The following is a 25,792-nucleotide window of genomic DNA, read 5'->3' on the forward strand; positions in this document are numbered from 1 at the left end:
CTTGCCAACATTTGTTGTTTCTTGCTTTTGATTTCAGATTTTCTATTTATTCATGCTTCAGTCTTGGTAGGATGTATATTCTAAGAGTTTATCTATTTCTTTTAAATTATCCAAATTTTTAGCATAAAACTGTTTATAATAGTTTTTTTATGATCCTTTGCATGACTTTTTTTTAAACTTATTTATTTATGATAGTCACAGAGAGAGAGAGAGAGGCAGAGACACAGGCAGAGGGAGAAGCAGGCTCCATGCACCGGGAGCCCGATGTGGGATTCGATCCCGGGTCTCCAGGATCATGCCCTGGGCCAAAGGCAGGCGCCAAACCGCTGCACCACCCAGGGATCCCCTTTATGATCCTTTGCATTCCTTTTTTTTTTTTTTTTTTTTATGATAGTCATACAGAGAGAGAGAGAGAGAGGCAGAGACAGAGGCAGAGGGAGAAGCAGGCTCCATGCATAGGGAGCCCGACGTGGGATTCGATCCCGGGTCTCCAGGATCGCGCCCTGGGCCAAAGGCAGGCGCCAAACTGCTGCGCCACCCAGGGATCCCCTTTATGATCCTTTGCATTTCTGTTGTATCACTTGTAATGTCTCCTCTTTCATTTCTAATTTTATTTATTTCAGTCCTCACTCTCTTTTCTTGGTGAGTCTAGCAAAAAGTTTATCAATTTTAATTAAAATTTTGTTGTTGTTAAAGTATAGATGGCAAAAATATATTAGTTTCATGTGTACAACAGTGATTTGACACCTCTAGATGTTATGCTATGTTCTCCACAAGTGTAGCTGACTATATTCCCTGTTGCGCCTTGCATCTCATGAATTATTCATTACAAAGCTGGAAGACTATACCTCCCACTCCCCTTACCCCTTTCTGCCCATCCCTCCACCACTGGTGACCACTAGTTCTCTGTATCTAAGATTCTCTTTTTACTATGTAGTTTCTTCATTTTGATTTTTAGATTACCCGTATAAGTGAAATCACATGGCATTTATCTTTCTCTCTGGCTGATTTCACTTAGCATAATACCTTCAAGGTCCATGCTGCAAATGGGAAACTTGCATCCTTTTTTATGTCTGAGTCTTTTTTATGCCAAACCGCTGCACCACCCAGGGATCCCCTTTATGATCCTTTGCATTCCTTTTTTTTTTTTTTTTTTAAATATTTTTTTTTTTTTTTTTTTTATGATAGTCATACAGAGAGAGAGAGAGAGAGAGGCAGAGACAGAGGCAGAGAGAGAAGCAGGCTCCATGCAGGGAGCCCAAAGCGGCACTCAATCCCGGGACTCCAGGATCACTCCCTGAGCTGAAGGCAGAGGCTCAACCACTGAGCCACCCAGGCGTCCCTCATTGGAGTTTTGATTTGCATTTTTACTGATGATTAATGATGTTGGCCATCTATATGCCTTCTTTGAGAAATACCTATTCAGATCCTCTGCCCATTTTTAAATCAGATTATTTGGTTTTTTGGTGTTGAGTTATGTAAGTTCTCCATAAATTTTGGACATTAACCCCTCAATAGGTAAATCATTTGCAAATATGTTCTCCCATTCAGTAGGTGGTCCTTTTGTTTTGTTGATGGTTTTCTTTGCTGTGCAAAAGCTATTAAGTTTGGTCTAATCCCAATAGTTCATTTGTGCTTTTATTTCCCTTGCCTAAGGAGACATATGTATATATCCATTGCTAAGGCTGGTATCTAAGAGATTACTGCATATGTTTTCTTCTAGGAGTTTTATGGTTTCAGGGCTTACATTTAAGTCTTTAATACAGTTGGAGTTTATTATTGTGTATAATGTAAAAACAAGTGGTCCAGTTTCATTCCTTTGCATGTAGTTGTCCAGATTTCCTAGCACCAATTATTGAAAAGACTGTCATTCCTTATTTTATATTCTGCTGCCTTTGTCATAGATTAACTGACTATATAGCTGTAAATTTATTCTGGGACTCTCTATTCTATTCTATTGATCAATGTATCTATTTTCATGCTAATACCACAATGTTTTATTATAGCTTTATAGTATATCTTGAAATCTGAGACTGTTATACCTCCCGTTTTGTTCTTTCTCAAGATTGCTTTGGCTATTTGGGGTCTTTTGTGGTTCTACAAATTTTAGTATTATTTGTTCTAGATCTGTGAAAAATACTACTGGCATTTTGATAAGGAGTGCATTGAATCTGTAGAATTGTTTTCTTAGTTTATCTTTCTGTTACTTCATTATTAGTATACAGAAAAGCAACAGATTTATGTATATTAATTTCATATATGGCCACTTTACTGAATTCATTTATTCATTTCTTCTAGGTTATCAATTTTTTTGACATAGTTGTTTATAGTAGTTTCTTATGATCCTTTGTTATTTATGTGGCATCAGCTGTAATGTCTCCTCTTTCATTTCTAATTTTATTTGAGTCCTCATTTTTTTCTTGGTATGTCTAGTTAAATATTTATCAACTTTGTTTATCTTTAAAAAAACAGCTCTTAGTTTCATTGGTCTTTTCTACTGTCTTTTTAAAAGATTTTATTTATTTATTTATTTATTTATGAAAAAACACACAGAGAGAGGTAGAGACACAGGCAGAAGGAGAAGCAGGCTCCCTATGGGGAACCGGGTGTGGAACTCAATCCCAGGACCCTGGGATGCTGACCTGAGCCAAAGGCTATGCTCAACCACTAAGCCACCCAGGTGCCCCTTCTATTGTCTTTTTAGTTTTTACTTCATTTATTTTCATTCTGATTTTTGTTATTTCCTTCCTTTTAGTAACATAGGTCTTTGTTTTTTCTTCTAATTCCTTAAGGCATGAAGTTAGTTTTTTTTATTTGAGCTCTTCCTTCATTTCTTAATGTGGACATTTATTACTATGAACTTCTCTATTAGAACTGCTTTTGCTGTATATCATAAGTTTTGGTATGCTGTATTTCTATATCCAATTTCCTCAGGGTATTTTTTTTAAAATGGAGAAAAAGAAAGTTTATATTGATAAGAGGTAATACCCAAAATGAAGAAATTAGAGGTACAAACTTTTATGTGATGAACACTATAGCATGAGAGTATTTTAAAGAATATTTTATTTAACTTGAGAGATAGAGTTTAGTAATTTATTAGTTGCATATAAGCCTTCAAGGTATTTTTTTTATTTCTCTTTTGATTTCTTCTTTGACCCATTGGTTGTTTAATGATGTTGTTTAATCTTCATATGCTGGTGAATTTTCCAAATTTATTTAATAATTTCTAGTTTCATACTGTTGTGGTCAGAGATGATATTTGGTATGATTTCATTCTTTTAAATTTATTAAGACTTGTTTTGCAGTCTAACATATGATCTATTCTGAGGAATGTTGTGCACATGCTTGAGAATAACATGTATTCTGTTGCTTTTGGTTGGAACATATACAGTCTGTTAAGTCCATCTGTTCTAATGTTTTGTTTAAGGACTATGTTTCCTTAATGATTTTATGTCTGTATTATCTATCCATTAATAAAAATCGGGTATTCCCCTCCTATTTTTATATTATTGTTTATTTTTCCCTTTAGGTCTATTAATATTTGCTTAAGAGACTAATATTTGCTAATAGGTAGATGTTCCTATATTGATGCATATTTACAAATACTATATCCTCTTGTTGAATTGACCCCTTCATCATTATATAATGGCTTTGTCTCTTATTAAGATCTTTGTCTTAACATCTGTTTTATCTGATAGAAGTGTAGCTACCCCACCTTCATTTTGGTTAACATTTGCAGGGACTATCTTGCTGGATTCCTTCACCTTTAGTCTGTGTGTCTTAAGAGCTGAAGTGAGTCTCTTGTAGGCAGCAAGTAGATGAGTCTTGTTTCTTTATTCATTTAGCCACTCTGTCTTTTGTTTGGAAAATTTGTTCCATTTATATTTAAGGTAATTATTGATACGAATGTACATAATTACCAGTTTGTTAGTTTTCTGGCTGTTTTGTGATTCCTTTGTTCCTTTCTTATGTTCTTGCTTTCTTTGTGATTCGATGATTTTCTGCAGTGTGGTTAGATTCCTTTCTCTTATGTATCTATTATAGATTTTTGTATCTACTGTAGGTTTTCACTTTGCAGTTACTGTGAAGCTTACATAGAACAACCTATATTTATAATAGTCTATTTTTTTAAGGATTTATTCATGAGAGAAACAGTGAGAAAGGCAGAGACATAGGCAGAAGAAGAAGCGGGCTCCCTGTGGGGAGCCTGAGGCACGACTCAATCTCAGAACTCTGGGATCACAACCTTGCCAAAGGTAGACACTCAACCACTGAGCCACCCAGGTGCCCCAATAATAGTCTATTTTAAGCTTCAGTTGGGATGCATTCTAAAGCTCTATATTTTTATTCTCCTCCCTAATCACATTTATGTTTTTGATGTCACAAATTACATATTTTTATCTTGTGGATTCATTAACAGATTTTGGAAGTTTTGTCTTTTAACCTTCACACCAGATATATAAGTTATTTACCCACTATCATTACAGCATTATATTATCCTGAATTCTACAAATCCTTAACAGTGAGATTTATACATTCATTTTCCTGTTATTAAGTAGTGCCCTTTCATTTCAGCTTATTGAAGTCCCTTTAACATTTCTTGTAAGACCACTCTAATGACACTGAATTCCTTTAGTTTTTACTTGTGTGGAAAACTGTTCATCTCTCCTTCAGTTCTGAAGGACAACTTTGCCAGGTAGAGTATTCTTGATTGAGTTTTGTTTTTTTTTTTTTTTTTCCTTTCAGCTCTTTAAACACATTATGCCATTCCCTATTGGCCTGGAAAAGGTTTGCTAAAAAATCTGCTTATATAGTCCTATGGGGTTTCCCTTGTAGGTAACAAGTTGTTTTTCTCTTGCTACTTTTAAGATTCTTTCCTTGTCTTTGACTATCTAATATTGTGCATGTTGAAGTCTCTGAACTTCCTGGATCTGGATGTCTTTTTCTTTCCCTGGGTTAGGAAAATTTCCTGCCATGATTTTTTTTCAAATGTTTTCTGCCCCTTTCTCTATTGTCCTTCTGGGACCCTTATAGTGCAAATGTTAGTCTGTTTGATGTTTTCCTATAAGTCTCTTAAGTTATCTTCACTTTTTTTCATTTTTTATCTTTTTGCTGCTCTGATGAGATTAATTACACTGTCCTGTCTTCAAGTTCACTGAACCTTTCTTCTTCTTCCCCTACTCTGCTGTTGAACCCCCTTGTTGTACTTTTCAGTCTACTTACTGTATTCTTCATCACCGTGATTCCATTTGGTACTTTGTTATATTTTCTGTCTCTTTGTTGAAATTTTCACTTTGTTCATTCATTCTTCTGAGCTTGGTGAGCATCTTTATGACCAATATTTTGAACTCTTTATCAGGTAAATCACTTGCCTGATTTAAAAAAAATCATTTATCAGGTAGATCTCTTTTTTCTGAGATTTTATTTTGTTCTTTTGTTTGGAGAACATTCCTCTGTTCCTTCATTTTCTTTGCCTCTCTGTACTAATTTCTATGCATTACCTAAAAGATACCTCTCCTAGTCTTGAAAGAGTGACCTCATGTAGGAGATGATCTTTATTGTTTAACACTGCTCTAGCTCTTGGTTGTTTCTAAAACCTTTATGATTATCCAAGCAATCTTCTTTGTTCCTAGTGCCTCCCAATAACTGAGGGTGTCCCAGACTATTAGTGTCCCAAAGGGGGTGGATCTAGGTACCTAGATGCAGGCTCATTGGAAGCTGGCTCCTTAGGTTGAAGCTTTTAAAATATGCAAATATATCTCTTCTAGAGGAAAACCAGGAGATAGACATTTCTGTTTTTTTTGTGCTAAGCCTTGGGGTACTAGCTATGTAAGAATGATTTCTTTGTTTGCTACGAACCCATTGATCCTGTGAATACAAGTCCTGTTGGCCATCAGAGCCAGGCTGCCAAGGGATGTGTCTTCTGGGCAGAGCTACAAAATCTAGGGCACTAGATCTGTGCACAAGCTCCTTTCTTGTCAACATCAGCAAGCTAGAGTGAAGCAGATGGAAAGCATAAAGCTTGCTCCCACCAGCTTCCCAGTCTCTGGAGAAGATTGTAGTCAGCCCTTTGATGTATATTAAATTAGAAGCCAGCTTCTTGGTCATAGCTAGTAAGACAAATGAATTGGCCTCTTTTACAGAATGATGGCATTTAAGTACGCTACTTCTATGTTGTGCCATGGTAGGGGAGACGGCAGCTGGTTAAGCAGTTTTTGTTGTAGTCCTATGGGACCCATGAGCATAAGTCGCACTGGCCACCAGAGCCATGCCTTCATGGGGTATTCTCTCGGCAGCAGCCACAAAACTAAGGTGCCAAACACACCTTTAAAAGCTCCTTTCTGGGATGCCTGGGTGGCTCAGTGGTTGAGCATCTGCCTTTGGCTAGGGTGTGATCCTGGTCTGGGGATTGAGTCTGCATCTGGCTCCCTCTGAGGAGCCTGCTTCTTCCTCTGTTTCTGCCTCTCTCTCTGTGCCTCTCATGAATAAATAAATTGTTAAAAAAAAAAAAAACAGGCTCCTTTCTGAGAGATATCAGAAACCTGGAGTGAGACAGAGGGCAAGTTTGAATATGATGCCTACCTTCCTCTCCAGCCTCCAGAGAATATCACAGTCAGCTCCTTGATGTGTATTAAATTAGAAGCCTGCCCCTAGCCTGCAGCTACTAAGATAAGCAAAGAGACCTCTTTAATGGAAAGGCTAGGTGTTTCTATCTGTTGCCTCTGTGCTGTGTCTGGGGGAGGGGATATTGACTGAACTTATAAAGGAAGGAATAAGCAGGAGAGCTCTGAGGTAATAGGAGATGAACATAGTTGGAGTGGAGGAGGTTTCTGGAAGGCAGTAGAAGGTAGGTGGAAAGACCATGAAAGTCACCAAAGGTGTTAACATTTGATGAAAGAGATAAGATGAAAACAGGAAAATAATTTGAGCAGCAAGGGTAGGTCTTGATTAGATCAGTATCTCAACCATCAGCCAGTTGAAATATTCTTCTTTTGGGAAGGTCACCAGTTCCAAAATGGAAATACTCTAGTTAAAAGGTCATGGGAAAGTGGAGAACATATAGAATCTTACCTGCCCTCCTGTTTCCTCAGAATACCCAAGGCTCTGTAGAGCACAGTTGAGAAACACTATCTTACTAGATTTCCTTTCTCTATCCCATGCCTGGATTGCAATGGAAGCAATGAGAATGTATACATCAACATCCCCACAGCTCATAGAATTTTCCAATCTCTGCTGATGCCCACACCAGAATTCCAGAAAACTTACCTTTTCAATAGTTTCATTATCCAAGGCCAAGAGTCAGTTAGAAAGTTCAAGGGAAGAGTTGATTAGTGAGAGAGAGGGACTGGTTTCTAACAATGGTACTTCATTCCTACTGAGAAACCACAGGCAGGTGTAGTAGCTTGGTTAGGATAGGAGGACTGCTGACTGAATTGAAACTAGTGGCTTTAACTTCTATTTCAGCAAAGGCGATTGTGGAGTTCTGTGGCGGATAAGGAGCAATGGCTGTTAGTACTCAGAGCTGTGCTACTTTCTCAAAACTTGGGATGAGGGGCAGCCCGGGTGGCTCAGCGGTTTAGCGCCGCCTTTGGCCCAGGTCGTGATCCTGGAGACCCAGGATCGAGTCCCACGTCGGGCTCCCTGCATGGAGCCTGCTTCTGTCTCTGCCTCTCTCTCTCTCTCTCTCTGTCTCTCATGAATAAATAAAATCTAAAAAAAAAAAAAAAAAAAAAAAAAAAAAAACCTTGGGATGAGTAAAGTTAGACTCATTTTTCAAATCACAAATCAGATATATTGTTTAATAACGTTTCCTAACTCTTATTTTCTCATGACGCAACTCCCAATATAGACTTCTGGATCATTCAAATCGCCTTCATATACATATCTATGCATTTCAGGTAGAGGAAGACAAGACAAATCTGAGCAGGATGCAGACTCTGATGGATAAACTTCAGCTACAAGTACAAAGTTACAAGCAGCAAATGGAGGCAGCAGTAAGTACTTGGGGCTGCTGCCGTCCTACAGGTTTCCTAGCCATTGTTTTTGATTAATGGAGATAGGTAAGCACTTTGTCTAGAGAAGACCAGCCCAGCTTAAAGTCTGTTCATTCTCTAGTTTTTTCTCAAATGAGAATTATCACCCATGCTCAGAAATTTTGCTACTTTTCCACTCCAGGGAGCCAGAGCTCTTACCCTCACATTGTGGTTACACTCAAATATGTGCATTGCAAGAAATGAGTCAAGTTAAGAATATGGTGTCATATAGGGATGGTGAATTTTTGGTCAGGTAGCCACCCTGGGGCCTTCCTCACCTCAGAACCTTGGGTGAGCATAAATGTGGCTCATAGTCCTTTTTCCTGATGAGCCTGGACATAACTATGGCCCAGACTACCAACTTTTGAAATGTACTTGCCCACCCTGGGTTTATAGCCATAGCTACATAGCATGTAATTCATTAGTGCCATATACATTGGCTTATGCCTAATATCTCTTTGGGATTTTGAATTATTTCAAAGATTCAGGCTAAAACCTGCTATGTCTAAAAATTACCTGTTGTATAATTTTTCAAGATAAACCTCCCTCTACTCAAAGGTAAACTAGGATGTTTAACTGATTATAAAACAACTGTGGTTTTTCTTACATGTAACATGCCTGTGAGAGCCATACTATATCCAATTAGTGGAACATCCTAAGCAGATTCTAAATTTCCAGAGAACGATGGTTATAAAAATGAATCTAATGTCTGTTAGAAAGTCTGAATCCTTATATATCAGACCAAAATATATTCCATTCAATACTCAGAAGTTTAGATTCCTTTCACACATTTTTCAACTTTTTCATGTCAAAGCAGAAAAAAATGACTATGCAGGCACGGATATTTTTTCTTTTTTTTATTTTTATAGGAAGCACAAGCCAATCAATATCTTTCCAAGTATAAGAAGCAGCAACATGAGTTGAACGAAGCTAAGGAAAGGGCAGAGATAGCAGAATCTCAAGTCAATAAACTCAAGATCAAAGCAAAGGAGTTTAGAAAAAAGGTATGTCAGATATTCAACTCTGTTGTAATTCTTAAAGCATGTGTGTTTTAGGGCTTGTGTCATCACACAGAGCAATAGAACAAGAAATTTGTTTTTTCTCTTTATTTTTTAAAAGACTTTAAAGTAGGTTCTGCTAAGGTCTTCCAATATTTACTAAATTTTTATTGTCCAGGTAATATGAAGTGGTAAGCATTTGAGTGGAATGTATATTGTATTTATACTTCGCAAATGCTTAGTTCCAGATGAACTTGTGGGCTCGGAGCTCCAGATCCTGGATTCATTTGTGCAGAACAGTCAGGAGTCCAGAGAGCAAAGAGGATTTAAAAAGCACAGATGGATCTGCTTGAAACTAAGTGAAGTCCTTCTATGTAGACAAATACATGACTTCATACTGTATCAGTATGGAGACCTGGGTGGTGAGGTTTAAACTTGAGGCAGTGGAGAATAAAGGCACTTGTCCTTTCTAGCTTTCTGCTTAATCCCTAAAACAGGGGGAAAGATATTTCCATATCTGTGGTTCTCAACACTTCTATTCTGATCCCAGGATAGGGGCTGCTCCCTTAAGTATTTTACTAGCAAAGTGGCAGCATGACAAGACCACTGAATTATAGGCTTGTCAAGATCAGTGTCTATTCAGGGTGCTATAATAGAACACCAGAGACTGGGTGGCTTATAAATAACAAACATCTCCCATAGTTTCTGGAGGCTGGAAAGTCCAGGATCATGATGCTAGCAGATTCAGTATCTGGTGAGGGCCACTTCTTCAGAGACGGCCTTTTTTTTTTCCACTTTGCACTCACATAGTAAAAGGGGTGGGGTGGGGGGAAGAAGCCCTTTTTAAAAGGCAGAAATCCTATTCATAAGAACTCTTTCCTCATGACTTAAAGGCCCCACTTCCTAACACCATCACTACGGAGATTGAGATTTCAACATATAAATTTGGGAGTTTTCCAAAAATAGTCAGCCTCAGCTTTCTTACTGAGATTTCCCACAAACACAGTTTTTAAATGAGGTCTGGCTTTCAGAGAAATGAATTAAATGATACTGGATAATGTGACATTAGCTGCCCTTCATGAAATGCATATAAAGCATTTAGCACAGATGCCTAGCACAGATAGGCACCATTTCATTTTTTAAAAATTTGGTACATGCCTGGTCCTCTTATTTAAAACGAATTACTAATAACTCTGCAAGACAAGTAGATAGGGTTGTCCATAATAAACACTACCTGAAAGGAGGTCAAAATAAGCTCTTTTGAAGGAGAATCTAAAAGTTGGTTATATTGAATATATTTAGATCTAAATATGAGAAGCATGAGTCATTGGCACATTCCAGAGATTTCTTGTTGCTGCCTGAATATTGTCTCAGGGATAAAGGCCTATGTGCAGAGGTCCAGTTAAGTGGTTTGAACTCTGCCCTCAATTTGAGAAGGGTCATGGCACTGGATTTGGGGTCTTTGAGGCAGAGCCTGCCCATCAACTCCATATAATAGTTTTGTTTAGGGAAATGCCTCACATGTGCTATGCTTGCACTCAGCTGGAGGAGGTCAAAAGGGCTGCAAAACATATGTAATGTATTCGACTTTGTCACAGTTATTTCCAACAAAGAATAAAATGAATGAAGCAGAAATTGCTTGAGAGGTCCGAGATGAATAGGAAAACCATCCTTGGCAGTGCAATGACTAATTGTTTCCCATTCTCAGAAGGAAAGCCTGAAAATCTTTCAATTGTCATAAACCAAGTGAAAAGGTTTTCTGATAGAACTGGGGGGGTCTGTCTGGGCCATGGAGCCAATTGGTGATGTGGCCACAGTCTTTCCCACAAAAGATGTGGGGTCTTGCCTTCTCCAGCAAGGCTAGGCGGGCAGAAAATTGAGAATGCCCGAGCATGTCCTTCAGATGAATTACCTGTGTCTGCTTTCTGTAATGCACGTAATTGCCTGCATCCTTTTGAAGCTAATGAGGAGTTTGGCTAAGGCCTGCTTACTCTGGAAAGGACTAGACTTGGTTCTGGGTATGTTTTCCACTAATGAAAGTCACAGAATCTCAGAGCACACTCATTCTGTTTTTCAGGCTCATGAAGAAGAATAAGAAGTCCCTGCTTATGAAGGATGGAGGCTGGACAAGGATGGTACCATTTAATGACGGAAAACTTAGGTTGCATTTGAAACAAGCATTTAAAAAAACATGTTGCACTTGAAACAAGCATTTAAAAAAATGTTTATGTGGTGTGGAAAGTAGTTTAAACAAGGTGATTAGAAGATATAATAGAGTATCTTTGCTTCCAAAGTTAATGGGGATTTTTCAGATTCTCAAATATAAGTAATGTAAGAATTGTTTAAATTCTGAAGTTAAAAAAATGAATACCTATTCTTTTGTCCATATTGCCTCTCAATGAGTAATATTTATAGAAGACATGAGGCCTAGGGTATGTTGTAAATTGTTATTACTAAAGTTAATGAATTTTTCTTGACTCATCCATTCAGGAGTCTGTGTTTTCAGCCACTAATGGTAGGAGTTGATCAGCTTTCATCCTAGCACTGTGGTGTACATATAGTCACAAGCACTTAGAATTTATAGATTAAATCCTCCTAATCTACACCTGGCTTGGTCACATGTTAGTGTAGCTTTTCAACACTGAAGCAGCTTCTCATATAAGACACTCCATTCAGTGATAGATGGGATATTGGCTTTGTATTGTGCCAATGTATCTAAGCAGGAGGTACATTTCCTTTTTCTGTGTGCTTCTGGATTAGAGTTGGTCACAAGGAAATTTTCACCAGATTTGAGAGGGAGAAGTGAAGGAGCAATTGTCTACTTTATGCTGTGAAGGCCAGAGTATGGCCCCAGGCACTGTCATAGCTGACAAATGTTACCCCAGTCCAAGAAAGTGAGTTAGCAGTAAGGCTCCCTCCTTCAGCTTCGAGTCCTGCCTAGGTGTGCTTGGTTCCATGGTACTGGATGCCAGCTTCTCTAGCAGGTCACCCCTAGCGTTGCCTAGGAATACGAGTCCTAGTTTGTTCTTGCAGATTTCAGTTCATCCTCACTCCATATCCAGCTCTCCATCCTGAACACTGGCACAGCTGACTTCCAGCTACTTCAGGTCCAGCCCCAGCTGCAGAGGGGACAGCCTGACATAGACTTCTTCACAAGTGCCCAAAATTATATGAGGTTGATGCTATATAATAAATCTTTATTCCCTGTCATTCTCAGCACTCTGCCTCTCTGACCCCAACCCTAACTCCTACAGATGGCTCTAAGATTAATTCAGAGGCTCAACAGCATTGAAAGACCCAGGTTCATTCTTATCTACTATCTTCGATTTGTTGACTTTGGTCTTTCCATTTTGTAAGAAGACTATATAGCAGTTCTGAGCATTTTCTCCTCACAATTGAAGTTGTTTTTTTTTTTTTTTTTAAATAATGATATCAACACTTTATGCTAAATACCTGTCAACATTATAGCAAATACTTAGAGAAAATCAGACCAGGTAGCATTAACACACAGTTCGGGGTTGGTCTTCTCCTATAAACTATAGGGTCAAAGTTTAAGTCACTAAGATCGTGGTTAGCCTTTTCTTTCTTATAAATTGATTAAAAGGGAAGAGATCATCAAGTCAGCTGGGCTATCCATTCTCTTTGTGTAAAAATTTATATGGAAATCTAAATTTATTATAAGGCTGATTAACAATATGACAACTGAGCCAGAAAAATGAATCAAATCATCTCCAAAGCTAATGTCACTCGGCTGTGCAAACCTGGTGTTGGAAGGTACAACCTAACCCCAGAGATGTCAGTTTTTGAGTTGATAGGGCCTTTTGCTCTAGGCAGTCTTGGAGATACTGACATTTTACACTTTGGAGTCCCTAAGACTCACTATATTAAATCGAGTTTGTTACACTGCTATTAACTATTCACATAAAGCTGGAGTACAATACCTTAGCATATCAATTGCCCCAGTTTTTCACCTTTTCACTAAGGTGATTTCTGCTTTTGTGTTCTCTCACCTTTCATTAGCTGATTAGATTTTTGAATCAGTACTTAAGGATACATTTCTTCCAAGATCTTGGTGGGAGGAGTGTCACCAAATGAAAGTTTGAATTGGCATACAGAAATTCATCATCTTGATGCAGGTAGGGAGTCAGTGAGTGATGATTAGGACTTGAAGAGTAAATGTGATGGCAGGACAGACAATGGTTGCAAGTCTTTCCAATGGTAGAATTATTAGGCCATGACAAGCCATGGCTGGAAGTGCAGTGAAGAAAGGGAAAGAGAGGTCACTAAATATTAAAGATGCTCATCATGTGTTGACATAGTCCTGTCTTAATTTCCTGTAGTAGCTGGCTGAGCTGAAATAGCCTAGAACCAAGAAAAATGGACTTGAAATGGCTATGGTTCATGTAGGAATAATCATTTTTATCTTAAGTGTTAAATAACAGTGTTTTGTTTTGAGGGGGGGATATTTAGAGCTATTGTTTGCATCTGTAATCAGAGATCTATGAGACAGTTATAGTTATGAAGTCTAAATTTCCCTTCTAGTGTTTAACCAATAGGAAAAACAAGTTTACCCAACTCTTTGCTTTTATTTATATTATTAATTAAAATCATAATAAAAGGTGTGCAACAAAATATTTTAACTCCATTTTAAATTGAGTTTGCAATCAAACTATAACTTGTAAGTGAATTATTAATGCCCAAGGAGCCTAGAAATGGTTGGAAAAGTATGAAAGGCCAGCCATCTGAATCTGGGCAGAAACTGTAATCTGCTTTTCTCTATTTTGTGGTTTTTTTTTTTCTACTTCTGTACAGTCCCATGCTTCCATTGAAAGAATGAGTACAGTGGTGCACCGTCATATGCATAGTACCATTGGAGATCTTCTCTACAAATAACGATAGGAAATGAGAAGGGCAGCCCCTTATTTAAGTAGAACCTATTAATAGACATTGGAAAACGCTCAAATTGTATCCCCCCCCGTTATGTTATCCTATGATCTCTCTTACCCCTTTTCTCCCTTCTATAAAAGTCTTGCATGAGGATGTGTGAATCAATTACTTTGATACAGTAGCATTCTTATGCTATAGATGGTTTGATAAAGGAAAGGCTTTACCTGGTTTTCTTCAGCACCAGCAGTGTTGGCCCTCTCAGTATGGACAGAGCACCTTTCTATAGGAAAAGAGAGAAACTTTGCAAAGAGATTTTTTTTTCTAACACTCAAATTCTTTTATTCCTACCTCAGCACTATTATGCTATTAGACTCAGCTTAGTTACTCCCGCTTTCATATCTTTCTTCCAACAAACAGCCTTAAAAATGCATTCAGTGTAGAAATACCTCATCAGCTACAAATAGCAATAAATTCTTATGGCTGATTCAGGTGCATCAAACCAGGGATAAAGGCTGTTCAACCAGGCCAGGAATTCCTGGCTCTTTAGGATTGTTGGCCTGAGTCCTATTACCTGTTAACAATGGAAAAATAACAGCCAAGGAGGTGATGGTTAAGCCCAGCAATGGTGAAGGCAAAGGGCTTGTTACAATGCCATTTTCTAAGGAAGGCCTTACTTTTGTGCCTCACTAAAATCTAGGATAATTTATACTTATCCTAGACTAAGGGTATTTTACAACAATTCTTGAAAAAGGAATTTAAAGAAGAAAATGCATACCATTGTCATATGAAACTACAACCAAGGACATGGTGGTAGGCAAGGTTTGGGGGCCTTTAGTTTAACAGCTTGGAAAATAATTTCAGCCTACCTAACTACAGAACTATACAGCTTTATTTTTTTTTTTTTAAGTAGCAAATACCCTAACATTGTTTTTGCTGATATCTCCTCCAGAATCAATCCAGCCTGCTGTCCCTGACCTGGAGGGCTTCCTTCTACAAGCTAGGTCTTCCCTCTGGCTTCTAGCTGGGGTGGAGAGCAGAGAGAGGAAGGGTCAAAATCACATATTTATTCTCCCAGCATCTTCCTTGTAAGGTCACCTTGGTCTGGCTGTGTCCTTCAAGTAAAAGTTACTCTCCCTACAAGGCATCTGATTTTATAGGACTCTCTTCTTCAGGGTTTTGTAAAAGTACACCCTCTCCTTGTCCTTTTAAGTTTAGATTTTGCTAACAAATCAGCTGCTCCAAGCTCTGGAGAAATGAACTATCCTCTGTGCTCCCCTGTGTACAGTTTTGAGTGTGTCAGTCGTTTTCTGTTGGGACTTGACTTTTGCACACGTCCAGTATAGAAACTAAACTCATTCTGGAGCCATATGTAGTGTCCTATAATTTGAACCTGAATCTAGTCACAAGTATCATTATATGAGGTCAGAGGTTGCTAAAGGGCACAAACTAGCCTTGCCTATGATTGCCCATCTTTTTCTACTTTTGGCCAGCTAAGGGACAGGAGGAACAAGTAATAAGTAAGGCTAGCCTACCTATTAGTACAAAATCACAGTGTAAAATTGGTGAAATGCTTGCTCACTGTCACACTTAATATCTTACCTTCAATAAAGTTGTCTGTTAGGACCAAATCCCCTAATCTCATCAGAAGCAAAAAGACAATTATCAATCAGAGGAAGGGTCAATTTCAACCTCCCAGGACACTCAGTCTTCTCAGACAAATTATGGAATAAGAGAGAGCTGCTTAGGATCTAGATCTACCTCTACCACTAGTTAGCTGGATCACCCTAAGTGGTATACATAAGTCTGTTTTATGCCCCTAATTTCTTGTATTCCAGTTTCCTGGTTTATAAAATGTAGAAATAAGTAGATCTAAGTTTTTCCTAGATCTAATTCTGTCAATAGAGCCAAGAAGTCCTGTAACCATGACATCTTAATGTATCATTTTAAATTACCATAAGTAATTACTATAAGTAATCCAAGTTTGTTGCAGAAAATCTAGAAAAGTATTTTTAAAAATGTAACAATGATTTTTTTAAAAAGCCCCATAAAAGACAGAACAGTAGCACTATAGACAAAGCTCAAAGAAAGAGAAAACAGAGTGCAGGCACTAAAGCAAGTCTAGACATGGGGACAAACGCTTTCCAAAGGCATCCATTTTTAGTTTGAGCTTATTTCTTTCCAGCTGTTTTTCAATGCAAAATAATTTTGATAATTCTGTGTATTATTTTATTGCCAGATTTAAATTTTTTCAGTCTGTTGCAATACATGTGCTTATACAACTTTGACCATTTAACTCAGAATAAATTTGTTAGAAATATAGTTAGCTAGAAATGTGGGATCATTTTAAAGGATTTCTGATAGATTTTACAAATAACTGTCCAGAAAATTCAGACCTGTTTACATGCCCAACAGCCGTGTAGGGTTAGCTGCAGGTCATCCTTGATACATTCTACCCGAACACCCAGGGACAGAGCTCAATTCTCCATGAGATACCTACCTCTCCTGGAATGGTATCTTTTTGACATATAGAATATGCAAATTGCCAGCAAAACCAAAGTCACCAATGACAGAACAATTATCCAGGCAGTTCCACTTTGATTCTGTTCTAAATGAAACAAAAAGTCCATAAGCTGGAAGAAAAATTACCGAAGAACACTTTTACTATTTTAAAAACTAGTTATTTCTGCATTAATGAGCATAAATACGGCCCAGTCTCAATGTCTTTACTCTGGGAAACCTGCATAAGATGGAATCTTAGCCAATTTGGGGCTCGGTCTGTAGAAGGCTGGTGTGGGGGAGAAAAAGGCTGCAAACTTGAAAGTCAATGAATCTATTATGCATAGTGAGTTTCTATTGTTTTCCATTGTAAAGAGAGTTAACACACCGTTACAAAGGAATAATTTTTACTACAGACTAACCTCAGCCTAGCATTCTCCTTGGAGGATGAAGGGAGAGCTGAGTGCACCCTTGGCTTGGAGAAGACAGGGCCATAAAGGTACAGGGATCAGTGCAGAGGAAATCAGTGAAACAGAGAAGTCGTCATCTTGAGCAAGAAGTAACAGGCAAACACCAGGAAAATGGTGCTTGATGCTCCTCAGAATCACTGGAGGAACCAAGGTTTTTCCAGCATCTTTGCTGAACTGTAATTGTAATTAGTATTAAAGGAAGTAGGACCCCAGGAGGCAGAAACTTGGGAGACCTTGAGTCCTCAAACCAGAACCTGCTAATCTTGTGATCTACATTCTGCATAGAGTAGGAGCAAGCATTAGAGCACACAGGCCAATTTGAGGTGAAAAGGTGTTTATAGCTATTTTAAATGAAAAGCCCTATATGACAGATGCCTATTTTTATGAACATACTCTTCACTAATAAAGAAATGTTCTGTAACCACTAAAACATTAGTCTCTACATATATTTGTGCCATTCTGAAATTGTATGCCCACATAAAGTGAGCAATTCAAGGAAAAATGTTGACTTTTGAAGTGTTTTCATATGCATACTTTTCCTACTGAAGAAAATCCTGCAAGGTATAGCATTTTCTTACTTTATTCATGACCCTCACTTCCCCCACCATAAAGAGATTTGCCCAACATCACATAAGTGTTTCAGCAGCAAAATTTAACAAGAATTATTCAGTTCCATGCAACCTTTATCAAGTAGATCTAGACTCTAGGAATCATAACTCCCCCCCGCCCCGCCCCCAGGCTGGGCTTCCTTTTCAAATGTTGCAGCATCTCCTGGCAAAACAACAAGTAGAAAATTATGATTCAGAATAGAAGACCTAATTTCTTTGAAAGGGTAATGTCTAGGATATTAGTGTTTGCCCTCTTTTCTGCCCTGCTTGGGTAACTCCTGCTACATGCCTCTTCTTGAGGGGAAGTGTGGGCAGACCCTCCTCCAGTCTCAACGGGCCAGGATTTACTTGGGGTGGGAGGTTCTAAAAAGCTGCTTTTGTCAGAGATGGAATGTCCTGATGCTTTGCATTTTGTGTAAACTAAAAATTAAATCCCTGGTTAGAAAGATGGGTCATATGTGGTCTTTAGAGCATATCTTCCAGGAGTTTTTTCTACTCTCCGAAGTAAATCCAACATGAGGCAACATTTGAAAAGTGGAATGTGGGATCCCTGGGTGGCGCAGTGGTTTAGCGCCTGCCTTTGGCCCAGGGCGCGATCCTGGAGACCCGGGATCGAATCCCACATCGAGCTCCCGGTGCATGGAGCCTGCTTCTCCCTCTGCCTGTGTCTCTGCCTCTCTCGCTCTCTCTGTGTGACTATCATAAATAAATAAAAATTAGGGATCCCTGGGTGGCGCAGTGGTTTGGTGCCTGCCTTTGGCCCAGGGCGCGATCCTGGAGACCTGGGATCGAATCCCACATCAGGCTCCCGGTGCATGGAGCCTGCTTCTCCCTCTGCCTGTGTCTCTGCCTCTCTCTCTCTCTCTCTCTGTGACTATCATAAATAAATAAAAATTAAAAAATTAAAAAAAATAAAAATAAAAAAAAATAAAAATAAAAATTAAAAAAAAAAAAAGAAAAGTGGAATGTAAGCTTATTTATATTTTATATAAAACTAACATTCTCATTTGGGAGAAAAATAGGAGCGGCAAATGCACCCCAGTTTTCAGCACTCTCATAATGACAGCTCTACACAAAGGGAGTATCATCCCTCAGTGTCTAGAAGCTGCTATTTGAAGACCACTTGACCTAAAGACCAGGTGTTCTTATCTCCAAATCTTACTACATAGAATCACTAAACCTCCAAATCTGTTATTCCTAATTTTCACAACTAGAATGATAGAAACGTTTTTAAAACCTATGTTTCATTGACTCAAATATCTTTGTCCCATGATATTAAATTGATATCTTAAGGGTAAAAGGATCAAACAGCCCACCTAGAAAGTCGACTCCATGGGTACACATGCCATGACTCTATAGAGAATGGACTAGAGATATTTTAAAGAGTTTTGGCAGTTAGCTATCACTAGAGGTAAAAAATGAGCTAACTCAGGTGTACACTTAGTGCTTCCGATGTCCTTTGGCGACTGTTTCCACGAAATTCATAGACCATGCTTCCCCAGCATCTTCCAGAGCCCCAATTCTAACTTCTCACTGTGCCTGAAGCCTCAACTCCCCAAACCCCAGGCCCAAAAGCACATGTTAGGCACAGCAGTAAGCAGGAATTCAAGATGCTTAGGCTACAGAGTCACCAAATCATGTAGGTTCCCTCTTTGTTTCTGATGCCCTGAAATCATGAAAAAGAAATCTTATGAGAGTAATTTTTTTTTTCAATGCAGGACTTTTGTGTATCTGAAAGAAAGAGGCTGTCTGTCGTCTTGACCAAAAGTATCCCTGTAGATGACATTTGCAGAAATACTAATAAAAATTATTATTTAAATGCCAACCTATTTTCCCTGTTTGATATTCACAATCTCTATTGCTATAGCCAAAACCAATTATCCAACTCTACTTGTATCTTACCTACTACATGCAGCGTTTGGATGGTGAGTAAGCTATATTTGCTTGAAGAAATATTGCATTAAGTATTCCCCATTGTCTGAAAGACTAAGATCCTTCAAAGTCAAAGAAAAGTCACTCCGGTTTATTTGCTCTTTATTCCAGGAGATGCAGGGTTCATACATAGTTATATTTCATGAGGAGCTCTGAAAGTAAGCCAGGATGGAGGAGGTCTCTTTTTCTACTTTAGACCAACTGGCTATGAAATCATGATTCAGTCAAAAAAAAAAAAAAAAAAATACTGTTTGCAAGTTCACATGATAGTGAAACATTTTCACTTTGCATTTTATGAAGGTCATCTAAAAACAGGGTAGAAAAGGAAACATCAATGAAAATACAATTTTCGAATGAATTTTCTAAGCTACACTTAGAAATGCTTTGAGAAATATCTCTGGAAATGTGTTTCTTGAAAGAAGCTGTGACACCACCATTTTAACACTGCCCAATGATTAAGTTTAGACCTTCAAGGAGGCCTAACCCGGGGCCAGCTAGTGAGGTGACACTCCTGCTTTCTAACTCCTACAGCCTGACAGTGAGCACGCAAGAATGTTGCTACCAGTTACTAGGCTTTTGAATTCCATGTTCTTTTTTTATTGACCTTTCGAATGCCGGTATTCCCCAGGACCCCACCTCCCCCCTTTTTGTCATTCTACTTACTCTCTAGTAGTCTCTATTACTTGTATGGTCTCTACCTCTTAACCACTTTCTGCACAAAGTCTATCTTCCTGCACATTACAAATATGTTTCCAACTGTGTACAGGTGAGCCCCCCTGGGCTGAGCTCCATTAGAGGGGGGACTCTGTTGGATTTTCTCATCTGGCCCCTCCAGATCCAGCTCCATCTGGTTCTTCCTGTTCTGCAGTTATGGGAGCTGACCTCTGTGGATTACTGTGAATTCTTCTCCCTAAGCTCTAGACTCACTCACTTCACACTCCGCTTGCAAAAGAGTGATGCCAAAGCAAGCCACTCTAAGATGCAAGTTCAAGCCTCTCTGATGCCTCAAAAATCCTTCTTTGGCTCCATACCACCTGTGCAATTCTGATCAAGTGCCTTAACCGACATCAGGCCTTCCATATTGTTTTCGACTCCATCTCCAGGCTTATCTCTTATAACTTGAGCTTCACCTTCTACCACTTACACTTCTACAAATTCAAGCAATATTTACTCCTCTGTTCTGTTGTGTGTGTGTTTTTAAACTGGAATGCCTATGTTCGCTGAAAATCCTACTATTCTTTTAAACTTCTGCGCTTTTGCAGCCTCCTTAGGCATATATCCTCTAACAACCCTATTTATAGCCAACCATAGTGAACAGAATTAATTGCTCCCTTTCTATGCTGCCTTCCTAGTTTAATTTTTAAATGCTTGTACTATATGCTGTGGATCCAGAAATGAGTAAGTGTCCACATTCTTTTTTTTTTTTTTTAATTTTTATTTATTTATGATAGTCACAGAGAGAGAGAGAGAGAGAGAGAGAGAGGCAGAGACACAGGCAGAGGGAGAAGCAGGCTCCATGCACCGGGAGCCTGACGTGGGATTCGATCCCGGGTCTCCAGGATCGCGCCCTGGGCCAAAGGCAGGCGCCAAACCGCTGCGCCACCCAGGGATCCCAAGTGTCCACATTCTTAAGTTCATAGTCTGAGAGCAACAAACTTGGCATATAATAAATACTCAGCAAGACAACATAGCACTGAGCATAAGGAACCATGGATACTTCTGGATACTCAATTCTGAATAAATATGAGAAAATACGATTTTCCATAGAAAAATTTACAATTTAACATGAACATTTCCAACATTTTCCCATGTTTCTATCGCTGCCTAGACAAGTGAACATTGGACATCCAGGCCTTCGACGCTGAAATTATGTAAAGGTGGTGAATTACTCATAATTTAGGGTCTTCTTGGCAAGCACTTTGAGAATATAAAACTCAGGAAAAGAGGCCAAAAAGGATAGTTGACCTCCAATTTCTCCATATGATGGGGGTTTACTAAAACCTTTTGCTTTGCTTCTAAAATATAAAACATTTTTCCTTGAAATTAGATAAGAGATGTCAAATTAATTTTTCCTCTTAATCTTAAATGGTAGGATGTAAATGCAGAGATTGATCAAACCTTCAGTTCAAATAAATGAGAGGAAGGAGTGTTGAAAACTGCTCATGCTATGATTGAGTTGTTGATAAAGCTTAATGGGCTAATACTATGTAAAGAGAATAAACAGAAGCAATAATAAGAACTAATTTTTGTTTAGTTGAAAGAATGGCAACCATCACAGATTGTGACCTAATAGGCAAGCTTTCTTCTCACATCTTTTGAAATACAATGCAGGTAGAAAATCCTATTTAGAAGATGAATCATAGAGAATAATATTCATGAATAGATCTGCTACTTCCCATTTCACATATGTTTTCCTTCAACTCAAACACCTAATAGGTAGGAATTACTTCCATCTTCCCAGTGAGGAGCTTGTGCTCAGAAATAAGAATGAGTGCTTAAGGGAACATAGCCAGTAAATATTAGACATAGGACTGCAATCTTGGTCTTCTTATTGATGCAAATGCATTTTCTTTCTTTTGTGTTCCATTATTTTCCTGTAAGTCAATCTTCATTTCCTCTCAACCTCTGACATAGCACATGCACACAGAAAGCCTGACGAAGCCTACCCTCTCATTGTCTATCCCCCCATCCATGTTTATTCCAGCAATGAGTTTTCCATGGTACATTCATAAGATAAATTTGATCCTGTAATTTTTTATCATATTATCAACATAAAAAAGACTTAAAGATTCAATTTCTCCCGCATTGCTTTCAGAGATGGGTGTATTGTCCATTTTCCATGTGATAAGTGGATGAGGATAAACACTTAACATACCACACATCAAGAAGCTGTGTTCCTCTTTTCATACTTGATCCCAGGTGTGACGAAAGCTAGGAGGGAGAGAGGAGGACATATGAAGGACTGTCATTAGCTTCTTTTTAAGCCATCTGTGCAGAACACTTATTATTTTAATATTCATGAAATGAAAAGCTAAGCTTTATGAGCAAAAGTTGGCATTTACTAAAGGAAAATCAAAACAAAAGCTCTATAGAAACTTAAAATATAGTGTGGTTACCTACAAGTTTAGGCTTACTTTCAAATGAGCAAGGAAGAATTACATCTTTACCAAGTCTTCCAAGGACTATTTGCTTTTCATCAGTACTAACAAGATTGGGGGGAGCTAAAAGGAATGTATCTAAAAAATCAAGAGCAGTTATGAAGAGAATTAGTGATGGGTGCTTATCAAGGGCTCTATCAGAATAACCTAGCAGAACTATCCTGGGTCAGCAGCCTGGTCACTTACAGACCACACTTATCAAGAACCCTTGGTAGTCTGATTACTAGGAACAACCCACAAAACTTGTGTTAGAATTTCTGCAACCGTATTTTATGTACACAACAGATCCCTGTTGATTTCTATTCCCTGAGCACATTCACTTCTAACATCTACTACAATAACAAATTAGTTTATCCAGCTAATTAGAGTCAGCCTGCCGACAATAATAAAACAAATTTGACTTGGTTTCATTAGGAAATATTTGGAATATGTAGAAGACAATACTGGATTCAGGAATCTGCTAGGAATATGCAGACGTTAGCCTGAAGCAAGGGAACACATGAGCAGGAGTCCAAAAAGGGGAGGTGGAGTGACTCATTTATTTTGCCTTTAGGACATCTCTCAAGATATCCTACAAGTCAACTGCAATATAGTTAAGGAATATTATTCTGGATATAAATCTAGAAGTCTAATAATCCTGAGATATAATATATATATACACATACATATATATTTATAATTTATATACAGTTTTTTACTATTAACTTCAGAATTTTAAAGATTTTATTTATTCCTGAGACACACAGAGAGAAGCAGACATAGGCAGAGGGAGAAGCAGGCTCCCCACAGAGAACCCGATGTGGGACTCGATCCCCAGACAGGGATCATGCTCTAAGCCAAAGGCAGACGCTCAACTGCTGAGCCACCCAGGTGTTGTCCCTTCAGAATTTTGAAAAGCAGATGGATTCATCACAATCAAGGTTTTTGCAAAGAAAATGTACTTAACCATTTCATAATCCTTGAAGGTAGCTCCAGTTTCTTTGGCCAATTCACAAAACATTTTAAATATTGTGTACCCAATCTATGGATTTTAGAATATTAGGAGTACAAAGGATCTTATCTTACAGATGATGGAGGAAACTAGACCACCCAAGATGGGAGAATTGAGTGCTCAGTGGCCTTGTCACAGTCTTTTTCCTCTGCTTCCTTCTCTGAGCCTCTTTCCACTCTGCTATGTCCCACTTCTCTCCCTCAGAGGGATTTAGTTTATTTCTGTACAAAGAACTAGAGGGATGGAGTATTATAGTGAGAGAAAGACACAGAAAAGTGGGGCTGGGGGTTGGGGGGGGGGGGGAGAGGAGTGGTTTTTGTCAATTTCCCTAATTGCTCTACTAAACACCTCTTATGTTCCCCTGGATAATTAAAAAGGCTCATCACAGGACCAAGCAAAGTGGATAATGCCTTCTGTTAAGTGTTAAGTACCAACCTTACACTTGGAAAAAAAAAATCAATTACCAATCAATCAAACTTGCCTTTCTAGTGATTTTATATCTGGTAGCAGGTAACAGATTAGAAAAAGCCTTAGAGTAGACAGGAGAAAATACCATTTTTAGTCTTCACGCAGGACCTCCAGTCTGTTTTCCTGTTTCTCATTAAGTGATCTTTTAGAAAAGTTCACAATACTATGGCTACAGAGGAAACGAGGAAACTGCTACCTTGCATTGTGTGCTCGTCTTATCTAGTGGTACAAACAACTAATACCTGGGTGTAATTATAAAGGAACTCACCCTGAAGTCCACTTAGAGATGGTACAAGAATGAGGACGATAGACAGCCCTGCCTGTGCCTTCATGTCTTGTGGAGATCATACTAGTTATAATATCAAAGACAAGCAAAATGTGCATATTATAGATTTCAAATGCAAACAAAAGAAAACGAAAGAGTATCTGACTATAGGAGATCAGTTAAATAAACTCCACATCCACACAAATCATTCTGCAGCCATTAAAGATGATATATGGTTGATGATGATAGATGGTTTCAATGGCATGGAAAGAAGTTCTTAATGTTATAGGAGAAAACCCAGATTACAAGGTAACATGTAAATAGCATAGTCTCTTTGTAAAAGCACACACATTTCTGTACATCAGAGACAGACATATCACTAAATATACACTAGGATGTTAACTCTGCAGAGCAGATTTCGCATCTAAAGCAGTGCCTACTATATAGGAGATACTGAAAAATGGCTATTGAATGAATAAAGATTTGGGTTCAACAGCGGTTCTCTGGTTAACAGCTTCTGTTTTTTTTTTAAAGCTTTCTACAATGGAATTTGGTTTTAGTATATTAAATATTAACACCAATGATGTTGACTACGATGTTATTTATAATCACACACAAAAACAAACAAAATCTGGAAATATATTCTCATAATACAAATCGTAAGGCAGTCATTAAAATCATGGTTTACAATGAGGAGTTCAAAAAACTAAAACACATAAAATATAGATGGCAAACTACAAACTATATTATATTGTATAATTCCAAATAAGTAAAATGTAACTGATTTTCTCTGATGATAGGAGTATAATTTTTACTTTTTTTAAAAAATAGCTTGTTTAAAGAATAGCATATAATTAGTTTTTAAAACCTCTAAAAGAAAATTTTAAAGAAATCATTTGAGATCCATACTAATAAAAAGTTGTGTTATAAATTTGTTGTAGGATATAAAATTTAAGAATAATTATTCTAAAAAATACAATTAGAGTCCTTCATCACAGCAAAGTAAAACCTGATAGTGTAATTTAGAGTTTCATCTTTACCTTTTAAATACTAGAAAAAATAATTGTGCACACGGCCTTGGAAGAGGGCCTTTTTAAACAGGACTATACATTTTTTTTATTATAGATATGTCTACATAAAAATTGGAAAAGCAACAAGAACATATTAAAATAAGCAGGGAGTGCATTTGCAATATGACAAAGTTATCACTCCAATAGCTCAGAGCAATAGATAAGATATCTGCAAAGCAAAAACTTGTAAAATAGTATTAGCTATGAAAATAAGACCTTTATATTTTTTCCTGTTGATATATTTGCATGTATAATGTATGAAAAGATGTATCACAATGATTATTTCTGAATAGTAAGATTACAAGTAATCATTAAGCTCATTTTCTGCTATGAACATATATAAATATGTAATAACACTGTTTGCCTTTATAGGCTACTGAAAAAACAAACAAGAATTAAGCATTTTCTTTCCAAGC

General features: G+C 37.9%; 2 protein-coding genes across 2 annotated transcripts in view; one reads left to right on the top strand and one right to left on the bottom strand.

The window, feature by feature from the left end:
- Positions 1-16,249, top strand: part of MYH15 (myosin heavy chain 15) — a 154,194-nt gene extending 137,945 nt beyond the window's left edge. Inside the window, exons 39-41 of the mRNA XM_072812239.1 lie at positions 7,899-7,994; positions 8,903-9,037; positions 11,109-16,249. Of these exons, the coding sequence (XP_072668340.1) occupies positions 7,899-7,994; positions 8,903-9,037; positions 11,109-11,126 (249 nt within the window). The 3' untranslated portion in view covers positions 11,127-16,249. The remainder of the gene's footprint in view (positions 1-7,898; positions 7,995-8,902; positions 9,038-11,108) is intronic.
- HHLA2 (HHLA2 member of B7 family) lies at positions 8,912-24,861 on the bottom strand. Its single transcript, XM_072812241.1, is given in 10 exon segments — positions 8,912-13,393; positions 14,143-14,198; positions 16,416-16,523; positions 19,395-19,452; positions 19,454-19,657; positions 19,659-19,731; positions 22,094-22,179; positions 22,181-22,314; positions 22,317-22,355; positions 24,310-24,861. Coding segments are annotated over 10 exon segments (858 nt in total). The 5' UTR covers positions 24,374-24,861; the 3' UTR covers positions 8,912-13,357.
- Positions 24,862-25,792: the final 931 nt, after the last annotated feature.

This window comes from Canis lupus, chromosome 35 (genome assembly GCF_048164855.1).
Source record: "Canis lupus baileyi chromosome 35, mCanLup2.hap1, whole genome shotgun sequence".
Classification (NCBI taxonomy): domain Eukaryota; kingdom Metazoa; phylum Chordata; class Mammalia; order Carnivora; family Canidae; genus Canis; species Canis lupus.